The sequence below is a fragment of the Eupeodes corollae genome, chromosome 1 (genome assembly GCF_945859685.1).
Source record: "Eupeodes corollae chromosome 1, idEupCoro1.1, whole genome shotgun sequence".
NCBI classification, from domain to species: Eukaryota; Metazoa; Arthropoda; class Insecta; order Diptera; family Syrphidae; genus Eupeodes; species Eupeodes corollae.
The window spans coordinates 144,317,773-144,343,225 of NC_079147.1; the positions used below are offsets into that span (position 1 = coordinate 144,317,773).

The 25,453-nt window shown below is 36.9% G+C and overlaps 1 protein-coding gene across 1 annotated transcript in view; it reads right to left on the minus strand.

The window, feature by feature from the left end:
* Positions 1–792: 792 nt before the first annotated feature.
* The window catches only part of LOC129942466 (glutamate [NMDA] receptor subunit 1), a 75,067-nt gene continuing 50,406 nt past the window's right edge, over positions 793–25,453 (minus strand). Inside the window, exons 8-13 of the mRNA XM_056051395.1 lie at positions 15,699–15,859; positions 15,421–15,637; positions 6,026–6,872; positions 5,788–5,960; positions 5,469–5,722; positions 793–2,064 (exon numbers count right to left, since the gene is read on the minus strand). Coding sequence (XP_055907370.1) covers positions 1,774–2,064; positions 5,469–5,722; positions 5,788–5,960; positions 6,026–6,872; positions 15,421–15,637; positions 15,699–15,859 — 1,943 coding nt within the window. The 3' untranslated portion in view covers positions 793–1,773. The remainder of the gene's footprint in view (positions 2,065–5,468; positions 5,723–5,787; positions 5,961–6,025; positions 6,873–15,420; positions 15,638–15,698; positions 15,860–25,453) is intronic.

Consider the following 25,453-nt stretch of genomic DNA (forward strand, 5'->3'; position numbering starts at 1 on the left):
TTTTACTTCCCATTGTATAATTGTCATTTAATTTATTTGAAAAGATTCCTAGGTTTTTATCCGAAGCCTTCTGCCACGGTTTCCTAGGACATTTTTCAAACAAATAAAATTATCAAACTCCCCATCAGGGATTTGAAACTTTTCGTCTCTTTTAAAATTTTGAAGACATTTTTTCAGCTTCCCGGTCAAGGCAAACGACCCTAAAAAAAGTTTCCTGGAGCTCACCCTAAATTCAAGTACGCCCTTGTACTTGTGTTTAACTCAATTAAATCCGATTAATATTATTTTAATCGAATTGAATTTGTTTGATAACACCCATTTAATTCGTCATTCGTTCCCTAATGCAACCATTAAAAAAGAGAAAACTTCAAATTTTAGTACAATACTTGTTTTTATTAGAGTTACAATAACCACACATCGTTCAAATACATTTAAAAAGGAACATTTTACAGCTAAAATCTGTTTGTAAGTATATAATTTTGGCTTTTACAACATTCGTCATCTGGTTTCAAATCCCTCAAAGGGGAAGCATGATTTTTGCTCTTGAAGAGCTGTAGAATATAGATAGTGCCCATTTTTAAAGATACATCGTTAGCCTCCTAAGTTAAGATTGCAACTCCCAAATTTCACCAAAATTAATGCTTAACTACAGAATTACAATTAAGAACTTTTTTCTCTAGAAAATGGATTTTGAATTCAATTTTTGGAGTTACAAGTTTTGCTTACAAGGGCGACGGTACACATAACTAATTTTTTGGAAAACTTTTTACTTATATTTCGTGAGGACATTTCACAATAGAGTATAGGTTTCAAAAATCTTATCAATCTTCTTCTATCTTTTATGTTTTTTAATTCTTCCTGTAAGCAGCTTTTCTTGAATTATTACTTTAAATGACAAGACTTTAAATATCGGCTAATCGGGCTTTTCTGAATCTAAGAATTTATGAGAAATTTAATTGTAAAAAGATTTAAATGTTTCGTTGATTTGAGATTTAATTTTGTGTGGTTTTGGGTTTTTGGTTCAGTTTTGGTTTTGCCATTTTCTGTATATAATTTTTTTTTTAAAATTATATTTTTATATTTAATTTTTAATATTAATTTTGTTAATTATGATTTAAATATTTTGTTTGGCTTTTATTTTTTTAATAATTTTTTTGTATTTTACAATGTTAACATTCGATCTGATTTTCTCATATAATTAATTTTTGTTTAAAGTTTTGACTTCGTCAATTTTCTTTATATATTTTAAATAATTAACCATTGACACAGAGTTATGAACAAATAATAAAGGTACGTATTAATAATTGTAAATGATTTGAATCTTTTAATTCTTCTTCTTTTGGTTAATTTGGCACATTTTTCAACACCGAATTTTGAACAAGTTTCTTTTGTGCGTTTCTTTCTTTTTAAACATTGTGACGAAAGTTTGTCCTTTTTTTTCGTAATATTATAAGATTTTCTCTTCATTTGAAAACGATGAATTGAAAGATCCATCAAGGATTTATTGTTTTCTCGTAGGATTCTTCACACAAACAAACTTTGTACACTTGAACCCTTATTACAAAAGTACTGTGTCAAAGTTTCACATTGTTTTTGAAAATATCAAGTGAAAGTTTTAAGTTCCACTTTATAGTTAAAAAAAAGCTCAAATCATCATTTTGTTTTTCAAGCCAATACATCGACCTTTTTCAAACTAAAAGTTAATCAAACTTTATGTCTTATAACAATATAGTAATAAAAACTATCTAATGATATTATTAATCTGAAATTAAATCAAACCACTAGATGTGAGACATTAGTTGTATATGCCGGTGAATATCTTGGAGGTGGTAAAAGGTTCGAAATTGATTGCTTCCATCCAAAAGCGTTTTTACTTGAATCCTCGTACAAACGTCGATTTCGCACAATATCTGAATCGCCCGGCCAAGCGCGCTCCGGTCCCCTAGCCCCAAGGCGTGGATAACGAGTTTTGTCTACAGCCAAACTTATTGTTCCAGGATTAGCGTTGAGGCCAACATTGTACTGGCGTTGCATTGCCAAGGAGGCGCGTAGTGTTTTTCGTTTCTAGTTTTAGAAATAAAATAAAATACAAATCAATTTTTTGAAAAATTAATCATTTTTTTAACAATATACATATAGGATGTGTCAAAGAAATGAAAAGAATTTAAAAAAAGCGGCATCTTAATTTGAGTTTGAGAAACGAATTCTGCGGAGTTGAAAGATGAACAATTTTTTCAACCTTTTAACGAACCAACATGAAGGACTAGTCTTCCAAACGGCAAGCATTTGCAGTAGAGTGCTTTTTGACGGTATTGATATTTACTCTGTAAAATTCCACTAGACGCTGTTATGATTAAAGATGAGTCTTATTTTAACCTCAACGGGGACGTAAATAAACAAAATCTTCATTGCTGCTCGAAGAACAAATTGGGCACAATATAGGCAACAACCTGAAGTTTACTGTTAACTTTTCAAAACCAAGTCTCTTGACAGCAAAGTGAAGGACCTTACTTTAGCTATCAATAAATCTCTGGAGACTGCATGTTCACTTTTATAAATAAGAGGTAAAAAGAAACCACACTGTTGGGACTCAGAGCTAGATCCACTAAGGAAAGGATGAAGGTCTATAGCATATCATCATTCCTTCTTAATACATTGAACGTCTGATTACTATCTACTTGAGGTTAAAAATTAACAAATCTTGTTATTCAATGCTAAACATGCCTACAGCATAAAGGGGAATCTGTAGAAACTGCTGTACAAAGGCTAGTTCGCTCTATCGAACATTCCCTCCATCACAAAGAGTTTATTTTAGATGCTTAACTAAATATAAAAGGATTGTTCAAAAACTGAGTGATTTTACAGCTCGAAGTAGAGATTTAGAGTGATTGCCTCTGTGGACAAAAGTGCCAAAGCGTTATCTGGGAAGCATCTTAACAAACTGCTTTTAACAAGTTCAATACCTTGGAAGATCGGTGTGCACACCTCAGAAATTCTAACTCATCTTCTTTGCTTGGAAATATAAAAAAAAAACATAAAAACCCACTGCTTAAAATTTCAAACAAAACTAAAAACTTAGGCCTAATCCCTTTATTCTTATAAATCAGCCATCGGTAATAAGTGGTACACTGGTTGTACACCTCGGTGATCAGACCGATACTTGCATATGGAGTAGCCGTAAGGTAGACAGCGCTGGGCACATGAAAAAAAAACTCGACAAACTCAGAAAATTCCAGCGAACAGCCTGTTTGAGTGGAGCACTTCGCTCTACCCTTCCCACTGCACTTGATGTTCTGTTCTATGTTATATCGCTAGATGTGTTCAGCTACTAATTGGCCACTAGCAAAGCCATTATATTTAAAGCCTACTCACAGTGTATAAATAATAATATTGGTAACGTCGACTACATAATCCCTCATCCACAATTTAAAAAAAATTTCAAAGTGTATATCTGTTCAAGGTCTACCTGAGAGAATAAGTCAGTTTTGACAGATGAAACAACTAAATTTTATACATCGATCAAAAACCGATGACGGGTGGAGGCGTCTAATCCGACGTACTAAATTTATGCCTGTCATTTCGTCTTTCCAATTGCTGTAGCTTGTTCCAGGAAGAACTTCTGGCCATCAAATACGCCCTATCTTGGTTTAGAGAAAATGTGATATCGACTACGGATATACATACGGACCTTGTGTTTTCAAAAAAAAACAAAATACTTTGAGACAGAAGCTAGATGGTTATCAAATTACGAACGTTATCAGAGTACGAACTCGAAGGACTTTTAGAAGTTGGTAAACAATTTGAATGGTAAACCTTTAAAATCCAACCCAAGTTGAGCCCCTTGCTTTTTGCAGACCATTTTAAAAATTTGCTAAACCCAATTCATGAAGGAAACAACTTTCATTTTGCACATCCGGGTTTTTAAAATAAAGTTTTGGACACAGATATAACCAACGAAGAAGTAGATGCAGCAATGAAAAAAATGAAGGATGGAAAGGCGGCAGGCTCCAATGGGATACCAGCGGAATTTTTTAAGTATGGAACCGTTGCAGTTGAGTTAATAAGTAAGCTTACTGCAGTTTAGAACGAGGTATTGGAAACAAGTATGATTCCTCAAGAATTTAGGGAATCAATCATTTTTCCGATCTACAAAAAAGGAAGCTGGTCTGAGATGTCGAACTATCGAGGAATCTCCTTTTTAAATTCGAGTTATACAATATTTACAGCTGTTCTGCAAACACGGCTTTATAAATGGATTGAAGAAAATAAGCTGTTGAAAGTATATCAGGCAGGCTTTAGATCCGATTACTCAACAATCGATCATATCTATGTTATGAAAAGCATTGTAGAATCATTTATAAGAAGAAGGAAGAAGTTATACGCGTTTTTCGTGGATTTTGAGTCTGCATTTGATACGGTGAATAGGCAAGCTCTTTGGTATGGGAATGTCGTTAAAATTTGGAAGAGTCCTGCAAAGCCTGTATATGGATATTAATGCAGCCGTTTGGAATGCCTTAATGAAAAATGGAACTATAATGGTGAAAATATAGACATTGTCAAAGAGTACAAATACCTTGGAGTGATTTTGACATAAAATTTAAATATGGAAACGGATCTGAGAGAAAAGCTTAAAAGTGCAAAAGTCGCCATCAGCGCATCTTGGAGTAGGCGTTTCTCAAACAAAAATATCGCACACAGCAGTAAGTACACCGCCTTAATGAAGCAACTGGGTCTCTGCACAAAGCAATTTACAGTCAACTCAATCACAATTTGGAAGCGATGATGAGATGAGATGAGATTTCGATGATAGTAAAGCTGCGTGGGGAACTCGTACCTCTTAACTTCATTCCGTATAGGGAGGATTTACCAATATTAAGTTCCTTATGTAATCTACAAGTGAGATATGATGTATTTCACTTTCACGGGATACGGTGCGCGTCATCAGTCCTTATTCTTTCGACAGACCGGTTAATCGCGAACGCTTCAAACAACTGTTAAACATCTGGATTGGAATGGAATCAAAGGAGGAAACTAAGACGTACCTGGTTTTAGTAAGAAGGTGCAACGTGTCATACCACCACCGTCGAAACCATGGATTGTTTACGCAAAATGTTTGGTAACCAATTAAACTCGAGTGGCACAGGAATTGAATAATTTATCCTTTCGTGAGTTTTTTGTTTAGGGCTATTTGAAGTCCAAAATGCATGACACTAAATTGCGGGAATCGGAAGAGCTGTAAGCTTCATTTCCAAAACATCTGTATGTATTTAAGCGGTTTCGTTAGAGAAAGTCTAGTGTTAAGTCTTTTTTACATACAGAAAATTAGGGCCTTTGTAACCATCAAATTTTCGAGGTAAATGTGTATATAAAAAATTTGGTCTTTTTTCCTCTTTTTAACAAAGTACGATTCGCTTCTCTTTCCATTTTTCTGACACACTCTTTATGGGTTAAAATAAAATTAAACTTACTTCTATAGTACCCCTCCATTTGTCAGCAGCGTGACGAGCTATTTCCATTCGTTTTTGTTTCTTGATTTGATGTTTTTTATAAACAACTTCTATAATTATAAGTCCTATACCACCAACGATACCAGCAGCCACCAATATGAAAACCCCTGCCATATTTTTCAAACCTAAAGTATTTGGAGTTTTTTCAAATTGCTCACACTGCTGAACATTGCCGTGAAAGATCCAATCCTTGTCAAGAGATTCCATAAAGCCACCTGAAATTATCAAATATCATTTTTGTATTACTTTTTTCATGGTTCAATCTCGACTTTCAACTTACTTTCATGAAATTCTAAAATTGCTAATGTTACCGCATCTGTCCAGGGTGAGCCTTTTTGCAGACCTATCCCATAGCCACTTCGACCAAAAAGTTCTCCAGCTGTCACCAATTCACAATCCTTCGCAGCTTCATATTCCAGCCGTGAAGAATCCCAAATAAATGCCATTAACTTCCTTTAAAATAAATGTAACTCAATTAAAATTATTCTGTTTGAAAGATTGTGGCTCATATAGCTTACCCCTTTTTGACATCTTGTATAGCCTGTTCAGCAGTTCCGTAATTATTTGCTTCCATAGTACGATACATATTTGATAGCTCAACTTGACGTCTGAAATACATGTCAACCGCGGAACCCTTGACTGTGGCACAAGTTAGATTTTCCATAGTGTTCCTCAAACGAGCATCGTTGATTCCACTTAGTTTAGTCTTTGGACGTTCCAACACGAGGAAGGCAGCCAAGTTGGCAGTGTAGGATGCTACAATTATCATTGCAAATCCTGCCCAAACCATTCCCAAAACACGTGCAGAAAAACTACGTGGTGTTCCCTCTCCGATTCCACTATTCAAGAGAACTCCCCACGCAAACCAAATGGCTGAACTTAAATTGAGGGCATCTTCTTCTGTATTGTCGTTGCTGGTAAGTTTAAAACGACCAAATGGCGAGAACCTATCCAAGAGATAGAGCACTAAAGCCACAACATGCACCGACACCATAACCAGAATCCAAAGAGTATTACTGAAAGGCTGTAAGAACGACACCAGCGTACTAGACCTTGAAGGTTTCTTCTCTAAAATAGTTATTCCTTGATATTTAAAGGGTTTAGAGAATTCAATAAATTCTGCTCTCTCGGGATTTATTGTAAGAGGAGCTACAATCATATCAGCACGTTCATTTACAACTTCCCCAATTAATCCAGTCCATTCTTTTTTCATTGCCATATTTCCGGTTCCTGTTGTTTGATTTTTTAGAATATAGTGACCAAACTGTCCATCCGGGGATAAGGCAAGGTCATAAGTAAAGTTAATACGACGGGATAATGCTATTAAAAGATCAATGCAGTAACCTCGGCAGCAATAGTCGTCTTCTGTAAAAACCATAGAGGGTTAAACATATACATAAGTTAGTTTATATACTCGTAGATGATAAGTATTTATAAATATACGACATTTTAAATTCAAAAGTTATAAATTATTATACACCTTTGCTAAAATTAGACACAGTAAGGCATTTCCTTCTTAACACTTGGATGAGTTCTTTTATCTGATATGTATTTATATGGAATAAAACTCGCATAATAGGCATTCGAGTAGATATTGAGAGGAATGAAACTCAGAAACTTAGGGGAAATAGTCTTTGAAATGTAAGAATCATTGAAGTGTAAAGAATTTAGGAATGTTGATTTCTATAATCACTTTGAACTTAGTTTATATGCTTCATCAAATACAAGTTATAAAGTGACACAAGAAGCAATATAAGCTCTTAAAAGGTCTTTAAGAGGACTTTAAACGAATGGCAATAGATGGCCATATTAAAGCAAATTTGCCTTCCGGGAAATGCCTTATAGCTAAGCGAGTTTTTTACTACGAAAGCTAATATTAGATAAGAAAAATGCGGAAAAATTAGTCACAAAGAGGGAAAACGTAATCAGTCGAAGAGGAAGCTGGGGAAAGTTTCTGGTATCTTATTGGCCAGCTGTCAAAAAATTGCCTTCCAATCAAGGCAAATTTGTTGAAAAGATGGTTTTAAAGTTAGTCAAGAAAAATTTGTTTATTCAGTTGTCAGTGAACTTTCGTTGGGGAAGGTCCCCCTGTGTTGTGCGTCCGTTGCGCATGCGCGTCTTGTTCGAGTCTTGTGCCCAATCGTAATATTTGTCTAATTGTTTTCCCCTAAAACTTAATGTTAACATGAAACAAATAATCAAAAACAAAACGAAACAAAAAAATAGCAAACAAAATATTAAAAGTGACGAACAAAAAAAAAATAAAAAAAACAATAAATCACGCCACACCAAATCAAATACAATAAAACAAAAACAACAAACAACCAACAACAAAAAAAATAATACATATCATGTTAAGCCAACTCAACATAGCGATACAGTGAGTACCATCCTTCACTTTCCCCCTTCTCTCGTACAGTCGCATGGCTTAGCATGTGTATCAAATTGCATTGTGTTTAATAACTAATGCAATTGATACACAGCTACGTCATCGTTGATAGCAGATTGTTGACAACAAAAATTTTACTGTTTTGCATTAACAGGGCCGGATTCGATTCTTGTCACTACTAAGGCATAACACTGGTAGTGGCGTGTATCGAATAGCATTCTGTGGTTCAACGCAGTAATATTTTTCTTTTAGTCTTCGTCTGTTTTGGTTTTTGTTATTCTTTTATATGCAATGGCTGGAAATTTCAGGGTAGATTATTGTAATATTCATGGGCTTACAGCGAATTTTCTTTCGGTGTACTCCCATACTGCTTTAAACAGGGCAGCTGTTTTGGCACTAAGTGAAACCCAAGTGGGTGAGGATTCCGATCCCACTGAATTCTTTATTCAAGGGTATTACTTAGTGCCTCTATTCTTTTCTCACCATTGTCTCGCCATATACATTAGGAATGATGTTGCTTATCAGTTTTTGCCACAATATGGTCTCTGCACCAATTTTTTTTTCAATTTTATGTGGTTTAAATTTTCCGTGAACAAGCAAATCATTCACTATTGCTTCCTTTATCGAAGCCCAAATCTAGACAGAGTATCAACTTCTCTTAAATTTGATGCTTTGTCTGATTCCATCCAAAGAATTGTTTCGTCCTATCCTCGCACTGAAATCGTTGTTACGGGCGATTTCAATGTACACAATTCTTCATGGCTTCAACATTCGGGCCAGTCAACACCAGAAGGAGTGTGTGCTGAGATCTTCGCTGAGTTAAACCACCTAACTCAGCTGGTCAACGAGCCCACTCGAACATCGGACGTGGTAGGTCGAGCAGAAAACATTCTTGACTTGTTTCTTACCTCTGACCCTGGAAAGTACACTATTAGAGTTGTATCTCCTCTAGGCACATCCGACCATTGTGTCATATCAGCAAATTTCTCGTGTAAAAACTCTCCAGTTAAAGAAAGAGCTCCTATGAGAACCGTTTGGCAATACGAGAAAGCCAACAAGGACGGTCTCAACAATTACTTCAGGATCTTTAACTGGTCACTATGCTTCCTCGATAGTGACGTTGACGCCAGCGCTGATATGATTCTCCTGGGAATGAGAGCTTTTATCCCGAATAGGGTTAAAAGCATCAGACCTAAAGAAAACGCATGGTTCGATGCGAGCTGTAAAGAGGTTATTAGGGTTAAGAAGGTAAGTTTCCGTTGTTTTAAAGATAATCCAATTGAGCAAAACCGGAATAAGTTCAAGCAAGCCAGGAAGGCCGGCAACGCCCATATTCGACGGACCAAATTTTTACATGACCAACAATTACGGCAAAAAATGTTGCAATGTCCCAAAGGCAGTAAAAATTTTTGGTCATTTGTAAAAAATATGAGGAATTCTTCCTCTTCCTCGGTTCCAACGCTCGTTGTGAATGACACTTCATTTGTTAGCTCTTTAGAGAAAGCAACTCTCTTTGCTAGGCAGTTAGCCGCCAATTCAACTCTGCCAGTGAGTGTTATGACTCCGCCTGTACTTGAGCGAGTTAATGATTCTATGGGGCAAATCTTTTTTCGCACTCGTACTGTAGCGAGAGTCCTAAAAGATCTTAACATACACAAATCTACTGGTCCGGATGGTATCCCCGCTATTGTTCTGAAGAGGTGTTCTTCATCGCTGGCAAAACCACTGCGTGAGCTTTTTCATCTGTCCTACTCCTCAGGTCTCGTTCCGAGCGGATGGAAAATCGCATTTGTCCAGCCTATTCCCAAAAAAGGCGAATCTTCCTCACCGTCTAATTATCGACCGATTGCACTTACGTCCCTTCTTTCCAAGGTCATGGAAACGCTGATTAATTATTAGCTCAAGAAATATCTTGAAGAACGGTAGCTTCTTAATGACCGACAGTATGGCTTTCGTAGCAATAGGTCCACTGGTGATCTCATGGTTCATCTCACCGAGCAGTGGAACAAATTTTTACACAGTTTTGGAGAAAGTAAGATTATTGCACTAGATATTTCAAAAGCATTTGATAGGGCTTGGCATCAGGCTCTCTTATCGAAAATGCGTGCTTTCGGTTTGCATGAATCCCTCCTTCATTGGATTAGTAATTACCTTTTGAATCGTTCAATACAAGTTGTATTGGATGGATTCAAGTCTGAAAACCACAAAATAAATGCTGGTTTGCCCCAGGGCTCTGTTCTATCTCCAACACTCTTTCTTATTTTTATTAATGATCTCCTGTCTGCAACATCTAATCCAATACATTGTTTCGCTGACGATAGTACTCTTAGCTTTTCATATTCGTTTTCAGATTCACACCCCTCTTCTTCGGATGTGGAACTGCGACGACAAAATATGATAAGCTCATTATATTCCGACCTAAACAGCATTATACAATGGGGAATAAGAAACCGCGTAGAATTTAATGCTTCGAAAACGCAATGCTGTCTTATATCGTTAAAGCGAAATATACCCCCCCTGCCATTATCCATAAATGGCACTTGCATCGAGAAAACTGAACATCTGGATATTCTTGGTATGTGTATCACCAACCACCTTTTGTGGAACGATCACATACGCGATGTCGCCAAAAAATGCAGCAAGATGTTTGGGTTTTCTAAGGCGATGCAAGAAGTTTTTCTCCCCCTCTGATCTGGCTGTTATTTACAAGTCTTATATACGTCCAAAGCTTGAGTATAACTCCCATATCTTGGCTGGTGCTCCTGCAACCTACTTAATCCTCTTGGATAGTATTGAACGTAGAGCATTTAGATTGATTGGTGATATTACCATCATAAGATCATTTACGTCACTTGAACATCGTCGAAATGTTTCTTGTCTCACCCTCTTTTACCGTTATTTAAATGGTTTATGCTCTAGAGAAATAGCCAGCTGCATTCCTCCCCTTAAACAGTTCAACCGTAATACTTGCGCTTCTAGGAATGCTCATCAATATACCCTCGAGCCCATCTCGTCGTACTGTCAAGTACAGGGATTCGTTCTTTAGCCGTACTATGCGAATGTGGAATGCCTTACCACACTCTGTCTTTCCCAGCTATTGCAATGTTCAGGAATTCAAATCCAATGTGCACCGACATCTCTTTTCAACCCCTCTCTCCTAGTGCTCACACTGTGTCTACATAATAAGGGTAATATATCCCTTTGAGTGTGCCCTTATTATAAAAAAAAAAATTCAAAAGAAAGCTGAACTTTATTACTCAATGATTAATGCATTGCCTGCACAATTCATTTAATGTTTTGCTTAAAGGGTTCCTTGTCAAATTGGAAAATAAATTATATTTCTTTACAATACAAAATAGAAATTGTGATGGACTTCGAGCTTGCCTGAGGAGTGTATTTCCTACTTTTTCAATTTGAGCTTCGAAGATGTGTCTAGGCATTATATTTAGAGCGGTGACTTTAAAATTTTTGTTTGAAGGTATCGGGGTTTACAATAAGAGCGCTACAAAAGTTTTTTTATTTACAAAAACCGTTTTGGATATCAATGAAATTATTCATTCCTGTGAAAGTACATTCGATGCCATTATGTATGTACTCGATTTCTTTTGCATGGCCACTACAGGAACGCTTCAACAAGTTCAGACGCTGAACCCAAATTTCGTTGGTTTTCAATCGGACGATACTGCTGTCATTTAGCGTTCGATATTGGTACGAAGTTCATTAATCGTTCCTGACTTTTGGCATAAACCATAGACTTGACAAAGCTATAAAAAAAATATTGTAAGGGCGTCAAATCGCACGAGTGCGGACCATTTTACGTTCTCTAAACTTGGTTTCCAATAAATTGATTGTGACATTCGCTGTGTGGTTTGTGGCGCCGCGCGCCGTCTTGTTGGAACCACATGTCCTACAAGTCCATATCATTCAATTGGGGCCAAAAATATCCGGCTATCATTGAACGGTAGCGATTCCCTTTAACAGTAACGTGTCGGTCTTGATTTTTTCCGGATACAATGATGACTCATGGAGTACGTGTGGATTGCTGCCATACCAATACCACGAATACGACGCTTCTGGTGGTCAAGCTTCAGTTCATACGCAAATTCAATCTTGTAAGGATTTAGGCCAAGATCTTTTCGCAAAATTCGCCACAACGACATCACAGAGATGCCCAACGCTTGAGAACGACTCTCAAACGACTCTCACACATTTGGGCTTTCTGCAACTGAAGCCTCAGCAGCAGCAATATTCTCAACACTGCGGGCACTTATTCGTCTCACTGGCACGGGAACATTTTTACTGTGCCTGTGGATTCAAATGTTTCCACTAGACGCTCAATCGTTGATCTGCTAGAAATATCAAAAGAGCAGCAAGAAATATGGCGTCGTTTGCTGTCCATGTTGTTCTACTTTTGTAGCGTTCTTCTTGAAAAACCCTGTATAATCAAAATTCTAAAAATTTCTAAAAACTCTTTTGTTCATTTTTTCCTAAATTTCCGCTTTTTTAACATCATAACAAGTAAGCAAAAAATCAGAACTGCCGGATTTAATATTATGGTCTGATGTATATAGGCATTTCCACAGAATCTTTCATTTTCAACAATTGAAATTTTTTTTTTTGAGGCACATCTATAAACAAACATTTTCTTGATTGTTTATCATCTAAATAACAAGAAAATACTTGCGTGATTCATTTTGAAACATCGTTAATAAATATCATCCGTTCTGTGCAGTGCAGTGTATATATGTGCATTCAATGAAAAAACCTCATTCCATAAAAAAATTTGATTTTGTACCGTCGTAAAAACATTGATATTTAAAAATTTCGATTAACGACTTTTTATTACTATTGATTATTCGTAAAATTATCATTCACAATCATTTATTTTTTTGTAAGATCTTATCGATAGGTGTGCCGCTAAAAAAATCACATATTCTATACCAATCACGTTTTCAATTTTAAACTTTAAAATGCCATTATTTATTTTTAAATAAAGGCACATGATCCAATTAAATTTTAATTGATTTATTAATTGATAGAGAATAAATTGAGCCTATTAAATACTATCAGAATTGATCGTTGAGAAAGTTATATAGAGAAAAGGATCAGATTTTAATATTTGTAAAAACGGAGGTACGCTAATTTAATTGCTTTGTACTATTTTTTAAATGGTAGCACACCTTTCTTTCGAGGTTTTTCTATCAGTGTATATTATAAATAATTATAAATTAATGATGTTAAGTTGTTTCAAAGGTCGTTGAAATGTTTTTTGTTTATAAAACTTAATAAATTTGCATCTGGTACGCTTGAAATTTGCACTATTTAAGCCTATTTTTTATTAATTTTAATTAAAAATTTGAATCCATTCAAATCAAAAATTGGTTATATAATTAAAATAAGTCATGATACGAAAATCTATCCACTTAGAAAGTGCCAATTTCATTTCTAAGGCTTAATATACTGTGGTAACATGAAAGTTAAAAATACTGTGGAAATGCCCATATAAAGGGTGATTTTTTTGAGGTTAGGATTTTCATGCATTAGTATTTGACAGATCACACGGGATTTCAGACATGGTGTCAAAGAGAAAGATGCTCAGTATGCTTTGAAATGTCATCATGAATAGACTTACTAACGAGCAACGCTTACAAATCATTGAATTTTATTACCAAAATCAGTGTTCCGTTCGAAATGTGTTTCGCGCTTTACGTCCGATTTATGGTCTACATAATCGACCAAGTGAGCAAACAATTAATGCGATTGTGACCAAGTTTCGCACTCAGTTTACTTTATTGGACATTAAACCAACCACACGAATGCGTACAGTGCGTACAGAAGAGAATATTGCGTCTGTTTCTGAGAGTGTTGCTGAAGACCGTGAAATGTCGATTCGTCGCCGTTCGCAGCAATTGGGTTTGTGTTATTAGACCACATGGAAGATTTTACGCAAAGATCTTTGTGTAAAACCGTATAAAATATAGCTCGTGCAAGAACTGAAGCCGAACGATCTGCCACAACGTCGAATTTTCAGTGAATGGGCCCTAGAAAAGTGGCAGAAAATCCGCTTTTTTATCGACAAATTTTGTTCAGCGATGAGGCTCATTTCTGGTTGAATGGCTACGTAAATAAGCAAAATTTCCGCATTTGGAGTGAAGAGCAACCAGAAGCCGTTCAAGAACTGCCCATGCATCCCGAAAAAAGCACTATTTGGTGTGGTTTGTACGCTGGTGGAATCATTGGACCGTATTTTTTCAAAGATGCTGTTGGACGCAACGTTACGGTGAATGGCGATCGCTATCGTTCAATGCTAACAAACTTTTTGTTGCCAAAAATGGAAGAACTGAACTTGGTTGACATGTGGTTTCAACAAGATGGCGCTATATGCCACACAGCTCGCGATTCTATGGCCATTTTGAGGGAAAACTTCGGAGAACAATTCATCTCAAGGAATGGACCGGTAAGTTGGCCACCAAGATCATGCGATTTGACGCCTTTAGATTATTTTTTGTGGGGCTACGTCAAGTCTAAAGTCTACACAAATAAGCCAGCAACTATTCCAGCTTTGGAAGACAACATTTCCGAAATGCTCGAAAAAGTTACCCAAAATTGGACTTTCCGAATGGACCACCTAAGACGCAGCCGCGGTCAACATTTAAATGAAATTATCTTCAAAAAGTAAATGTCATAGACCAATCTAACGTTTCAAATAAAGAATCGATGAGATTTTGCAAATTTTATGCGTTTTTTTTTTTTAAAAGTTCTCAAGCTCTTAAAAAATCACCGTTTAGTTTTTGAATTTAAAACTCTCTTAACATTTCTCTCTCAAAAAGTTAAAGCTTTTTAAAATCTGTAATTCCGCTAGTCTAGAAACTCAAAGCCTTTACTCTTTTAAGTATTTTTTGAAAATTTAGCCCGAAGATAGTTTAAAAATGTTAACTTATGTAGATTGAATTCATATGCCTTTCATTAAAAACTTTAGAAATCTACTAGAAAAAGCATTTGCTAAGATGTAAATTTGTTAATGAACTTAGCATATTTATGTGAAAATGCATTTATATCTACTTTTTTATATTTCACGACACCGTGAATCATTTTCATTGAGCATTTAATTATCAAAGCATGAAATACATTCAACAGAATACACCTTACACATGCAGATACATTATTATAAAATCATTGATTCAAAATATTTTGCTTCCATGTTTACAAATGTATACATTTTCATAGCTAACGTTTAACCTATTCATCTTTTTATAACCATCAGGTTACGGTTATGTTAAGCCTCTCTTCCCAATAGAATATTTAATAAATTCCTTTATCCTTCTAACAACCCTAACGTAGGCAAAGTGTCTCTTCTCCAAGCTTCCACCTCCTTCCCATCACATCGTCGTCGTCGTTCTGAAGTGTCTTCAAAACAAATTTAACCTACATAATTCATCAATGCAAAGTACCACCCCGCATTATTGCATCCATTGAATTGATATACGAGTACGAGTAGACAACAATTTGAAGAGAGAATCTTACCAGTGCCATCGGTCGTGTTATAATACGGGCAAGGAATCTCGTCTTCATCACACATCACCTCCTCGTCGTTCAGATGTCTTACGTACACAAAAGGTTTCTCTTCTATCGTAAGGACTTTCAAGTGAGTCGGAATTATAATCCCTTCTGGCTTCTTCCTCTGTTTACCAGGCCATAGAATCTGGCTATCGTTGATTTTTAAACGCATCTTGGCTTTATCCTGTCAAGTATTTTTCTTTTTAAGTATGTATAAAGTATAAAAGGTATTTTTTAAAACATACAGCATCGTAGTAAAACGATCCAACAACATTTTTTTCTTGTCGTTCACCGATGTTAATAACATCGTAGGCTGCATAGATTCGGTCTCCATTGTCGTCGAAAGCAATCTGTCCAGTCTCACCCGTTATGTTACGTGTTTTCAAATACTGGAACAAGCGTTTACCTTAAAGAAAAATAAATAATAAAATCATGTATTAATTCTAGAACACAATATTTAAATAAGGATAAGTGATAAGGTGAATTTCACAAGTTTAGATCTGAACAAATATATATTGGCATGTTTTAATTTTTTGCAATAAAAGGTTTAATTTTTCACAGTTTTGAATTAAAAATTATTTCTTCAGTTGTCACTTTTAAAGTTGACATCTTTTTACAAATAATAAATACCTGAGCATTAAAATTGGAAAGACACAGGTTTCAACAGAGGATGTTGTTAAAAAGGTGTTAGTTCTTTTCTCATCTTCTAAATTGTCATAAAGCCCAACATTACCCACAAAGCCAAAAAGTTAACAAAAATCACCAAAAAACCCTAAGCGAATGTCGTAACGCACAAATGAATTTTTAATGAAAGAAGGTCCAAATTGTTAGTTGTCATTTTTCCCAAGGGAATGTTGAGAAAATTTTACATCGTAACCATACTAAGAATTCCTTTGCTTTAAAATACTCATTTTTCCATATTTTAAATTCACCATCGTTTTGCCCTAAAGGAGTAATATTTCATGAATTTATGAATAAGTCGAACTACCCTTTTCGTCAGTATCGGACAACGCTAAACCACCGTCAAAGCAACTTAAAAAGGTATTAATCTACTACCAAAACGTAAATGGACTTCAGACAAAGACCAACATGGCTTACATAAACTTTACCAATCTTCCTCACGATATCATAATATTAACGAAAAACATGGCTCAACAACTCTATCTCGGACTCGGAGCTTTTTGACTCCTCTAATCAAGTCTTTAGACTTGGTCGCAATAACTCAGACGATTCAAACGCTGGAATTCTTGTCGCTATCAACAATACTTTCACTGGTTACCTGATTAACGACTTTCGATAAACATACATCGAAATACTATGCTTATAAATTAAATTGGCAACAGGACATTTATTTATTGTATCAGTATATTTATCTAGAAGCTCCAAGAATGATGTTTATTAAAAAAATAAACAACTGTTTAGAATGTATTTATATCCTTTTGGAGCCTGAAGACACAGGTTGTTGATGATTTGAATTTACCCAATCTCAATTGGATTAAAATTGACGACGATAACTTCTACGTTCTAATAAACGCGTCATCTTCAAATGAGCTTTTATTAATAGATTGTATGTCTTCATGTGGCTTAAGTCAACTCATCGGCGGCGTTTTGGAAAAAAACTCGATCTGGTAATTTTCTCCGAAACCATATGCTCTGAAGCAGCTGTGATTTCTTCTGCTGTCAAAATTGTGGATCGCCATTATTTATTTATTTTGTTACTTAAATATTTGCAATATGTGTACCATTTTTTATTAAACTGTTTTTGAATGTTTCTACAAAACGATTCTATTTCAAAAGGCTCGAAATAACTTAAGTGTTCAGCCATTTTTTGATTCTCACGTTAAAAACTTAAAATATAATCAAATAGGAACTGATGATGATTATAGGACGTTCATTTTAATAAAACGTAAAATTTAATTAAACCCAATAATTCTGCCACTTTTTGGAAATTCGTTAATCGTTAGAAGAAAGCATGTGGGTACACTAACTTAATGACTGATTCGACATCAAATTGTAATGAGCCGACTATAATTGCGAACATGTTTGCAAAACTACTTCAAAGATGCTTTTGTGGATCATAACACTATTAGTTTTTCTAACAAATCTACCACTGTTTCAAATTTCCCCCACACAAATTCTATCAATTTCGTTATAAGTAAAGATACTGTCCTTAATAGTGTTCTACAACTTGACGAATTTTAGTCCTGGTCCCGACGGTTTATCATCATCCATTTCAAGGAAATGTGCTGCGTATTTAGCACATCCGTTATGTGTTCTTTTAAACACGTCTTTAAGTAACTCGCTGTTTCCTTTTACCAGCATGGTTTTGTTAAAAAGCGTTCAACTGTTACTAATCTGTTTAACTTTAAGTCCTTTTGTTTAGATGTTTTTGAAAAACGTGAACAAGCAGATTGTGTTTATACTGATTCCAGAAAGGCCTCTGATAAATTGTGTCATAAAACATTACTTTTAAAAATATCACAGCAAGGTGTTATCGACTATTTCATAAACTGGATCTCCTCATATTTGCAAGATAGACGTTATAGCACAGATAAGAAACTATATGTTATCTGTGGTTATAGTGTTAAATTTCGTAATGAGTGTTCAAGTTCATTTGTTGTGAATTCTGGTGTCCCCCAGGGTAGTCACCTTTATCCTATTCTATTTATTTTATTTATAAATGACTTGGTTTCGACCATACAAAATTCGTCTGTCCTAATATATGATGATGACATTAAAATATTTAAAAATAATCTGTACATCTGACTCTCTTCTCTTGCAAGTAGACTTAATATTATTCAAAAAATAGTGCAAAAATAATCGTCTTGTTTTAAATGTTGACAGATGTAAAACCTTGCAAAAAAGTTTCAATCGTTTTTAGTTATATGTTTGATTCTTGTCCTTTAAGTAGAGTATATGTATTTTCTGACTATGGTGTTGTCTTAGATTCTGAACTAACATTTAATGAACATTTTACCGTCACAGTTAAAAAAAGCAAATAGAGTTCTGGGTTTTATTAGGAGATTTGGCCGTGATTTCCGTGATCCATATGTTTTAAAATTACTTTTCGTTTCATTTGTGAGACCAGTCCTGGATTATGCTTGTACAATATGGTCACCTTACTACGCCTTACACGTCACGAGACTCGAAGCCATTCAGAAAAGATTTGTGCTTTTTTGTCTACGATCCCTTCCGTGGTTTCATGATATTCATACATTATCGCCTTATTCACAGAGACTTTCTCTCATAAATCTTCCTTCTTTGACAAATCATACGATGTGCTTGCAATTTTGTTTTATTGTCGGAATAATAAACAGACAAATTTCATCACCATCAGTTCTTGGTAGTTTAAACTTTAGTTTAAGTCGTTCAAGTATAAGACTCCAGAAACCATTGCATACATAGCACCTTAAATCAATTAATTGAAATCTATAGTAAATTTCACTAGTCTTGTTTAAGTTTTTAGATTTTAAGTATATATTAAGAATTGTTAACGTTAGAATTTAACGAATTATAAATAAACGAGAAATTTTTAACTTTGAATTTGGGTTGATATAAGGATTGGACTTTATTTCCGAAAACTATTAAAATTTCAAATCAATATTTAAGTTCCTTCAAATTCAACCAAATGTTGAATTAGCTGTCCTGTCCGATAGCCATATAACTAGAAATTTTTCGAACAATTTGGATTGTTTTTTAAAAGTTCAGCTGTGTTGGGTCAGCTGTTAGCTATCTGTAGATTAGTTTCATTGTAGAAGCAAGTTTTCAAAGATCGGTTGAAAAAAAAACACCGATGTTGCTAGGGTTTGAACGCAGTCAAAAATGTGTCTTGAAAACTTTGAAAGAATATTGTCTTACTCGAAATGTAATGGGGAAGGCCTTTTGCACTTTTGTCGTGCTTAAAAATCCTTTAAATTTGTAGTAGTAGCTGCTACTTTAGACCAATCAAGCCTATTTAAAAAAGTTAGTATAGAATTTCGTTTTCTAGAATTGAAGTTACTTCTTTTTTTTTAGATTAAATCCAACATCCACAAATTAAACTTACATGAAAGAAAATATACAGACGACACGACAAGAATATAAATCTTCCTCACTGTTAAGTCATGGGCATTTGTGTCGGATTAAATTATATATCATTCGACTGAAAGCTGATTTTTTTGTATTTAAACTGGAAAAGTATCAACTCCTACTCTCACCCCCCCGCGGTGAACATCGGGTGCCTAGTACCTCAACTGGAGATTGGGTTCCAACCCCAGTAAAAAGTTGTTGGGGGCAGCAAACGAGAGAGGGGGGAAGAGGTGTTTCCACTAAGGCACCTCTCCTTATCCAGGCGGCAGCGGATGAATTTTCGAGATAGAATCAACGGTGGCGTCTACAGTTCCAGTAAGGTCGAACTACTTAGTGAACGCCTTATAGGGCTTCTTCGACATATTCGGAGCCCAGGCCTATAAGGAGCGGTTCATCCGGCTCCCCTTCCTTGGAGTTATACTAAGGATCTGGCTCTCCAGGTTGGGGGTTGTGCCGTCGGGGTGACTTCCTGGTCACGTAAAAACATCATAGTTTCGAAGCAACAGCAAGCCTCGGATACGGACGGATTCACTGTTGACAACCCACGCAAACGAAATAAGGACAACGAACTTCGGATATGTACGTGGAATGTTAGGTCCCTTAACAGACCACGTGCAGCCGAACAATTAGCGGAAGCCCTAAACTGCTGCAAGGCAGATATTACAGCCATCCAAGAAGTGCGATGGGATGGACCGGGCAAACGCAAACTAAAAGACTGCGATATCTACTACGGCGACTGCTACCGAGAACAAAGACAGCGTCTATTTGGGTTTGGATTTGTTGTTGGAACTAGGCTCAGGCAAAAAGTCTTGAGTTTCAACAGTGTGAGCGAGCGCATCACGGCAATCTGCATCAAGGCTAAATTCGCCAACATAAGCCTAATATGCGCGCATGCCCCAAAAGAGGATAGAGATGAAGACACCAAAGACATATTCTTCGAGCTCTTGGACAAGACATATGAGCAGTGCCCTGGCTATGACATTAAAATTGTCTTAGGAGATTTTAATGCCAAGCTAGGAAGAGAAGACATCTTCGGTGGCACAATCAGGAGATACAGCCTGCACGACACTACCTCCGACAACGGATTCAGGCTGGTCGATTTCGCTGCGGGGCGAGACGTTCTGGTAGCTAATACGCAGTTCACACATCTCAATATCCACAAGGGGACATGGAAATCTCCTGATCAATCAACCGTCAACCAGATTTAGCACATTGCAATCGACGCACGACACTTCTCCAGTATCCAGGATATCCGAACATTCCGAGAGGCCAACATTGACTCGGACCACTACCTCATTGTAGCCAAGGTACGGCTACGGATATCCCGATCCAAGCCAAAACAAGGAAGTACTTTGAGAAGATTCGACGTTAGACGGCTACAATCGCAAGTGACTGCCATGTATTTTTCCGATCGAGTCTCTAATAACCTCTTAAGGAGTCCTATGCTTCCTGCATTAAAACCAGTGGCAACATTGCCTTGCAGCCATCAGAGATGCCGCCTCTGAAGTGCTAGGTTTCACACGGCCACCACAGCGAAACCCCTGGTTTGACGACGAATGCCGGCAAGCGCATGCAGCGAAACAAGAGGCATACAAAACGGTGCTGCACAAAAGGACTAGAGCTGCTCGCGAGCTCTACGAGCAGAAGAGGTGAGAGGAACACCGGCTTCTTAGATGGAAAAAAAGAGAGCATGAGAAACGCCCGATCGAGGAGATAGAAGGATGTCACAACAGGAATGAGGTTCCTAAATTTTACCAAAAGGTAAAAAAAACCTCCCAAGGGTACCAGCCACGAACCGAAGCCTGTAAAGACGATCAGGGGAACATCGTAGTAGAACCGCAGTCGATGCTGAGAATATGGAAAGATCACTTCTCCAAATTATATAACGGCGATGACGAACCGAATTCCGCTGTAAGGGAGATAGAACCACTCAACCTGGGCGACGCAAATCAACAATTCCGCCTACCCGACCTTGACGAAGTGAAGATAGCTATATCTAAACTTAAGTCAAACAAATCTGCTGGAGCTGACGGCATCGCTGCCGAACTATTCAAAGCAGCAGGCGATGACTTGGTACGGAGCATGCACCAACTCATCTGCAAAATATGGTCGAAAGAAAGCATGCCCGATGAGTGGAATCTCAGCATAGTGTGCCCGATACATAAGAAAGGAGGCCCTCTAAACTGCGCCAAATACAGAGGCATCAGTCTCCTTAACATTGCGTATAAGATCCTCTCTGCAGTATTATGTGAACGTCTGAAGCCATTCGTCAACAACCTGATTGGTCCTTATCAGTGTGGCTTCAGACCAGGAAAGTCCACTATCGACCAAATATTCACACTACGGCAGATCTTGGAAAAAACCCAGGAGCTTCAAATCGATACCCACCATCTCTTTATCGATTTTAAAGCCGCGTATGACAGCATCTATAGGGAAGAGCTCTACAAAGCAATGTCTAGTTTTGGCATCCCTGTCAAACTTATCCGTTTGTGCAGAATGACGATTGAGAATGCACGCTGCTCTATCAAGGTCGGAAAAGATCTCACCGATGCATTTGATGCCAAAAAAGGTTTTAGACAAGGCGATGCACTGTCATGCGACTTCTTCAACATCGTTCTGGAAAGAATTGTGCAAAACTCAACCGTCAACACTAGAGGCACAATCTTCCAAAGATCCATCCAATTACTCGGATACGCAGATGATATTGACATAATTGGAAGATCAAAGCGTGATGTCAGTGGAGCGTTTTTGAGCATTGCGACGGAAGCGAAGAAGATGGGTTTAGTGGTCAATGAGGGCAAGACCAAGTATATGCTGTCATCAAAAAAGGTCACTGAACGACGACGTCTTGGACAAAACGTCACCATGGACAGCTATAACTTTGAGGTAGTTAAGGACTTTGTCTACCTAGGCACCGCTATTAATGCAGACAACGACACCAGCGCTGAAATCAAAGGAAGAATAACTCTTGCAAATCGCTGCTTCTTTGGACTTAGAAGGGAATTGAGAAGTAAAGTGTTCTCTCGAGCATGTAAAATCACCATCTATAAGACACTCATCATCCCGGTTCTCATTTATGGCGGTGAGGCCTGGACCCTGTCAAAGAAAGATGAGAGCGTATTAGGATGCTTCGAGAGAAAAATTCTTCGGGTGATTTTTGGTCCCGTACGCATAGATGGAGAATGGAGGAGAAGATATAACGACGAACTGTACGGGCTATACAGCGACACTGACCTAGTTAGCAGAATTAAAGTCCAACGGCTTAGATGGCTAGGTCATGTAGAGCGGATGGACATCAACGCTCCAGCCCGAAAGGTCTTCGAATCCAATCCCGAGGGACGGCGCAGTAGAGGAAGACCGCGACTCAGGTGGCGCACGCAGGTGGGAGAGGACCTCAACCAACTTGGCGTGCGAAACTGGAGACAGCTAGCTAGGGACCGAGCTGGCTGGAGACGCTTGTTGGTTGAGGCCCAGGTCCGCCCCGGACTGTAGCGCCACCTTATAAGTAAGTAAGTAAGTAAACTGGAAAAGAAATTAGTAGTATTTTGTTATTGTTTTTTTTTTAACTTAAGGTAAAAGTTAGTGAAGTAAGGTTTCAAGTTTGAATTTATGAAGCCTGAAAAGTAATGCAGCCGACTGCAAATAAGGTGCCTTTTCTTGCCTGAACCTACTAATGCTACAAATTCAATGAAAGTAGCTCCCCCAACTGTCAAAAACACCAGTCAGCCATAACCTAGTGGTACGTTACATAAGTGTCCTCTGACGGTTGTAGATTCAACTGAACTTTCCTTTGCATCGTACTTTAATATTTAGGGTGGACTTTAGTAACATTCGTGGTTTAAGAAAGAATTGCTATGCGACATATGTCCACACTGCATCAAACAGGCCAGCTTTTTTGGCATTGAGTGAAACTCAAATAGGTTAAAATTCCGATCATTCGGAATTTAATCTGAGTGGGTAGAACTTAGTGCCATTATTTTTTCCTCATCATGGATTAGCCGTATATATAAGAAATGATGTTGCATACTAACTTCAGCCACAATATGGTTTGTCCTCTAACACAAACTTTAACTTTATGTGGTTAAAATTCACGGTAAATAAGCATATCATCCACGCATGTTTTTTATATCGAAGTCCAAATCTGGACAGAAATTCAACTTTAAATGAATTTGATGCTCTGTCTGATTCCATTCAAAGAATTATTGACCATTATCCTCACACTGAAATCGTCATTGCGGGCGATTTCAATGTACACAATTCTTCTTGACTTCGTTGTTCTGGCCAGTCAACACCGGAACGAAGGTTGAGATCCTCGCTGCTAAATTGTTCTGAAGAGGTGTTCTTCAACGCTGGCAAAACCACTGCATAAACTTTTCCATCTTTTTTACTCAACAGGTCTATTTCCGAGCGGATATAAAATAGCATTTGTTCAGCCTGTCCCTAAAAAAGGCGAAATCTCCTCTCCCTCTAACTATCATCCAATAGCACTTACGTCCCTCTTTTCCAAGGTAATGGAAACGCTGATTAATTACCAGCTCAAGAAATATCTTGAAGAACGGAAGCTCCTTAATGACCGACACTATGGTTTCCGTAGCAATAGGTCCACTGGTGATCTCATCGTTTATCTCACCGAACAGTGGAACAAATCTTTACATCGTTTTAGAGAAAGTAAGATTATTGCACTTGATATTTCAAAAGCATTTGATAGAGTTTGGCACAAAGTACTCTTATCGAAAATGAGTGCTTTTGGTATTAATGAATCTCTTTTTCGTTGGATTAGAATTTACCTTTCTTACCGTTCAATACAAGTTGTATTGGAAAGATTCAAGTCTGAAATTCATAAAATAAATGCTGGTGTCCCGCAGGGCTCCGTTTTGTCTCCGACTCTCTTCCTTATATTCATAAATGAATTTATGTCTGCCACTTCTAATCCATTAAACTTTTTCGCCAGCGACAGTACCCTCAGCTTCCCATACTCGTTTCTAGATTCTCATTCTTGTTTTTCGGATGTTGACTTCCAACGGCAGCGTATGATAAGCTAATTAAATTCTGATCTTGACAGCATTGTACAATGGGGAATCAAAATCCGTGTAGAATTTAATACTTCGAAAACTCAATGCTGTCTCCTGTCGTTAAAGCGTCACGCACCCCCGATGCCACTTTCTATGAGTGGCACTTGCATCCAAGAAACTAATCACCTGACAGTACTTGGTATGTGTATGACAGATCACCTTTTATGGAACGATCACATATTTGGAATTGCAAAAATGCTACCAGGTGCTTAGGATTTCTCCGACAGTGCAAGAAATGTTTCATCCTCTCTGATCTGGCTGTAATTTACAAAGCCTTCATCCGTTCAAAGGTTGAATATAATTAGCATCTTGAACAGAATACAAAAAAGAGCTTTAAAAATGGTAGGTGATAGAACTATAATTGAATCATTTACATCGCTAAAACACCGCCGCAATGTTTCATGCCTTTCGTTTTTTTATAGATATTTTTACAAACAATGTTCTGTCGAATTAGCCAGATGCATTCCACCCCTTAAACCATTCAGCCGTAATACTCGCACTTCCAGGAATGCTCATCAGTTTACCCTTGAGTTCAATTTCGGGCGTACTGTCAAGTATAGAGATTCTTTCTTAAATCGCACATCAAGACGGGCCTTGAGTGCCCGAAAATTATTTAAAAAAAATATGCCAGTTTATGTTTCTATGAATTCTAAGCAATCAAATTAGCTTTCTATTTTTACAGTTGTAAAGATTAAAGCCTTTTAGTGACTGCAGTCAGTAAATTCAGAGTCAATTATATAAATTAAGAACTTGAAGTTAAAACTCGTGATTTGACTTTAAAATTTAAAAGTCATGACTTTTGAATAAAAGAATTGACTTAATCATTTTAACTGCACTCTCTTTGACTTTTTAAAGTCTTT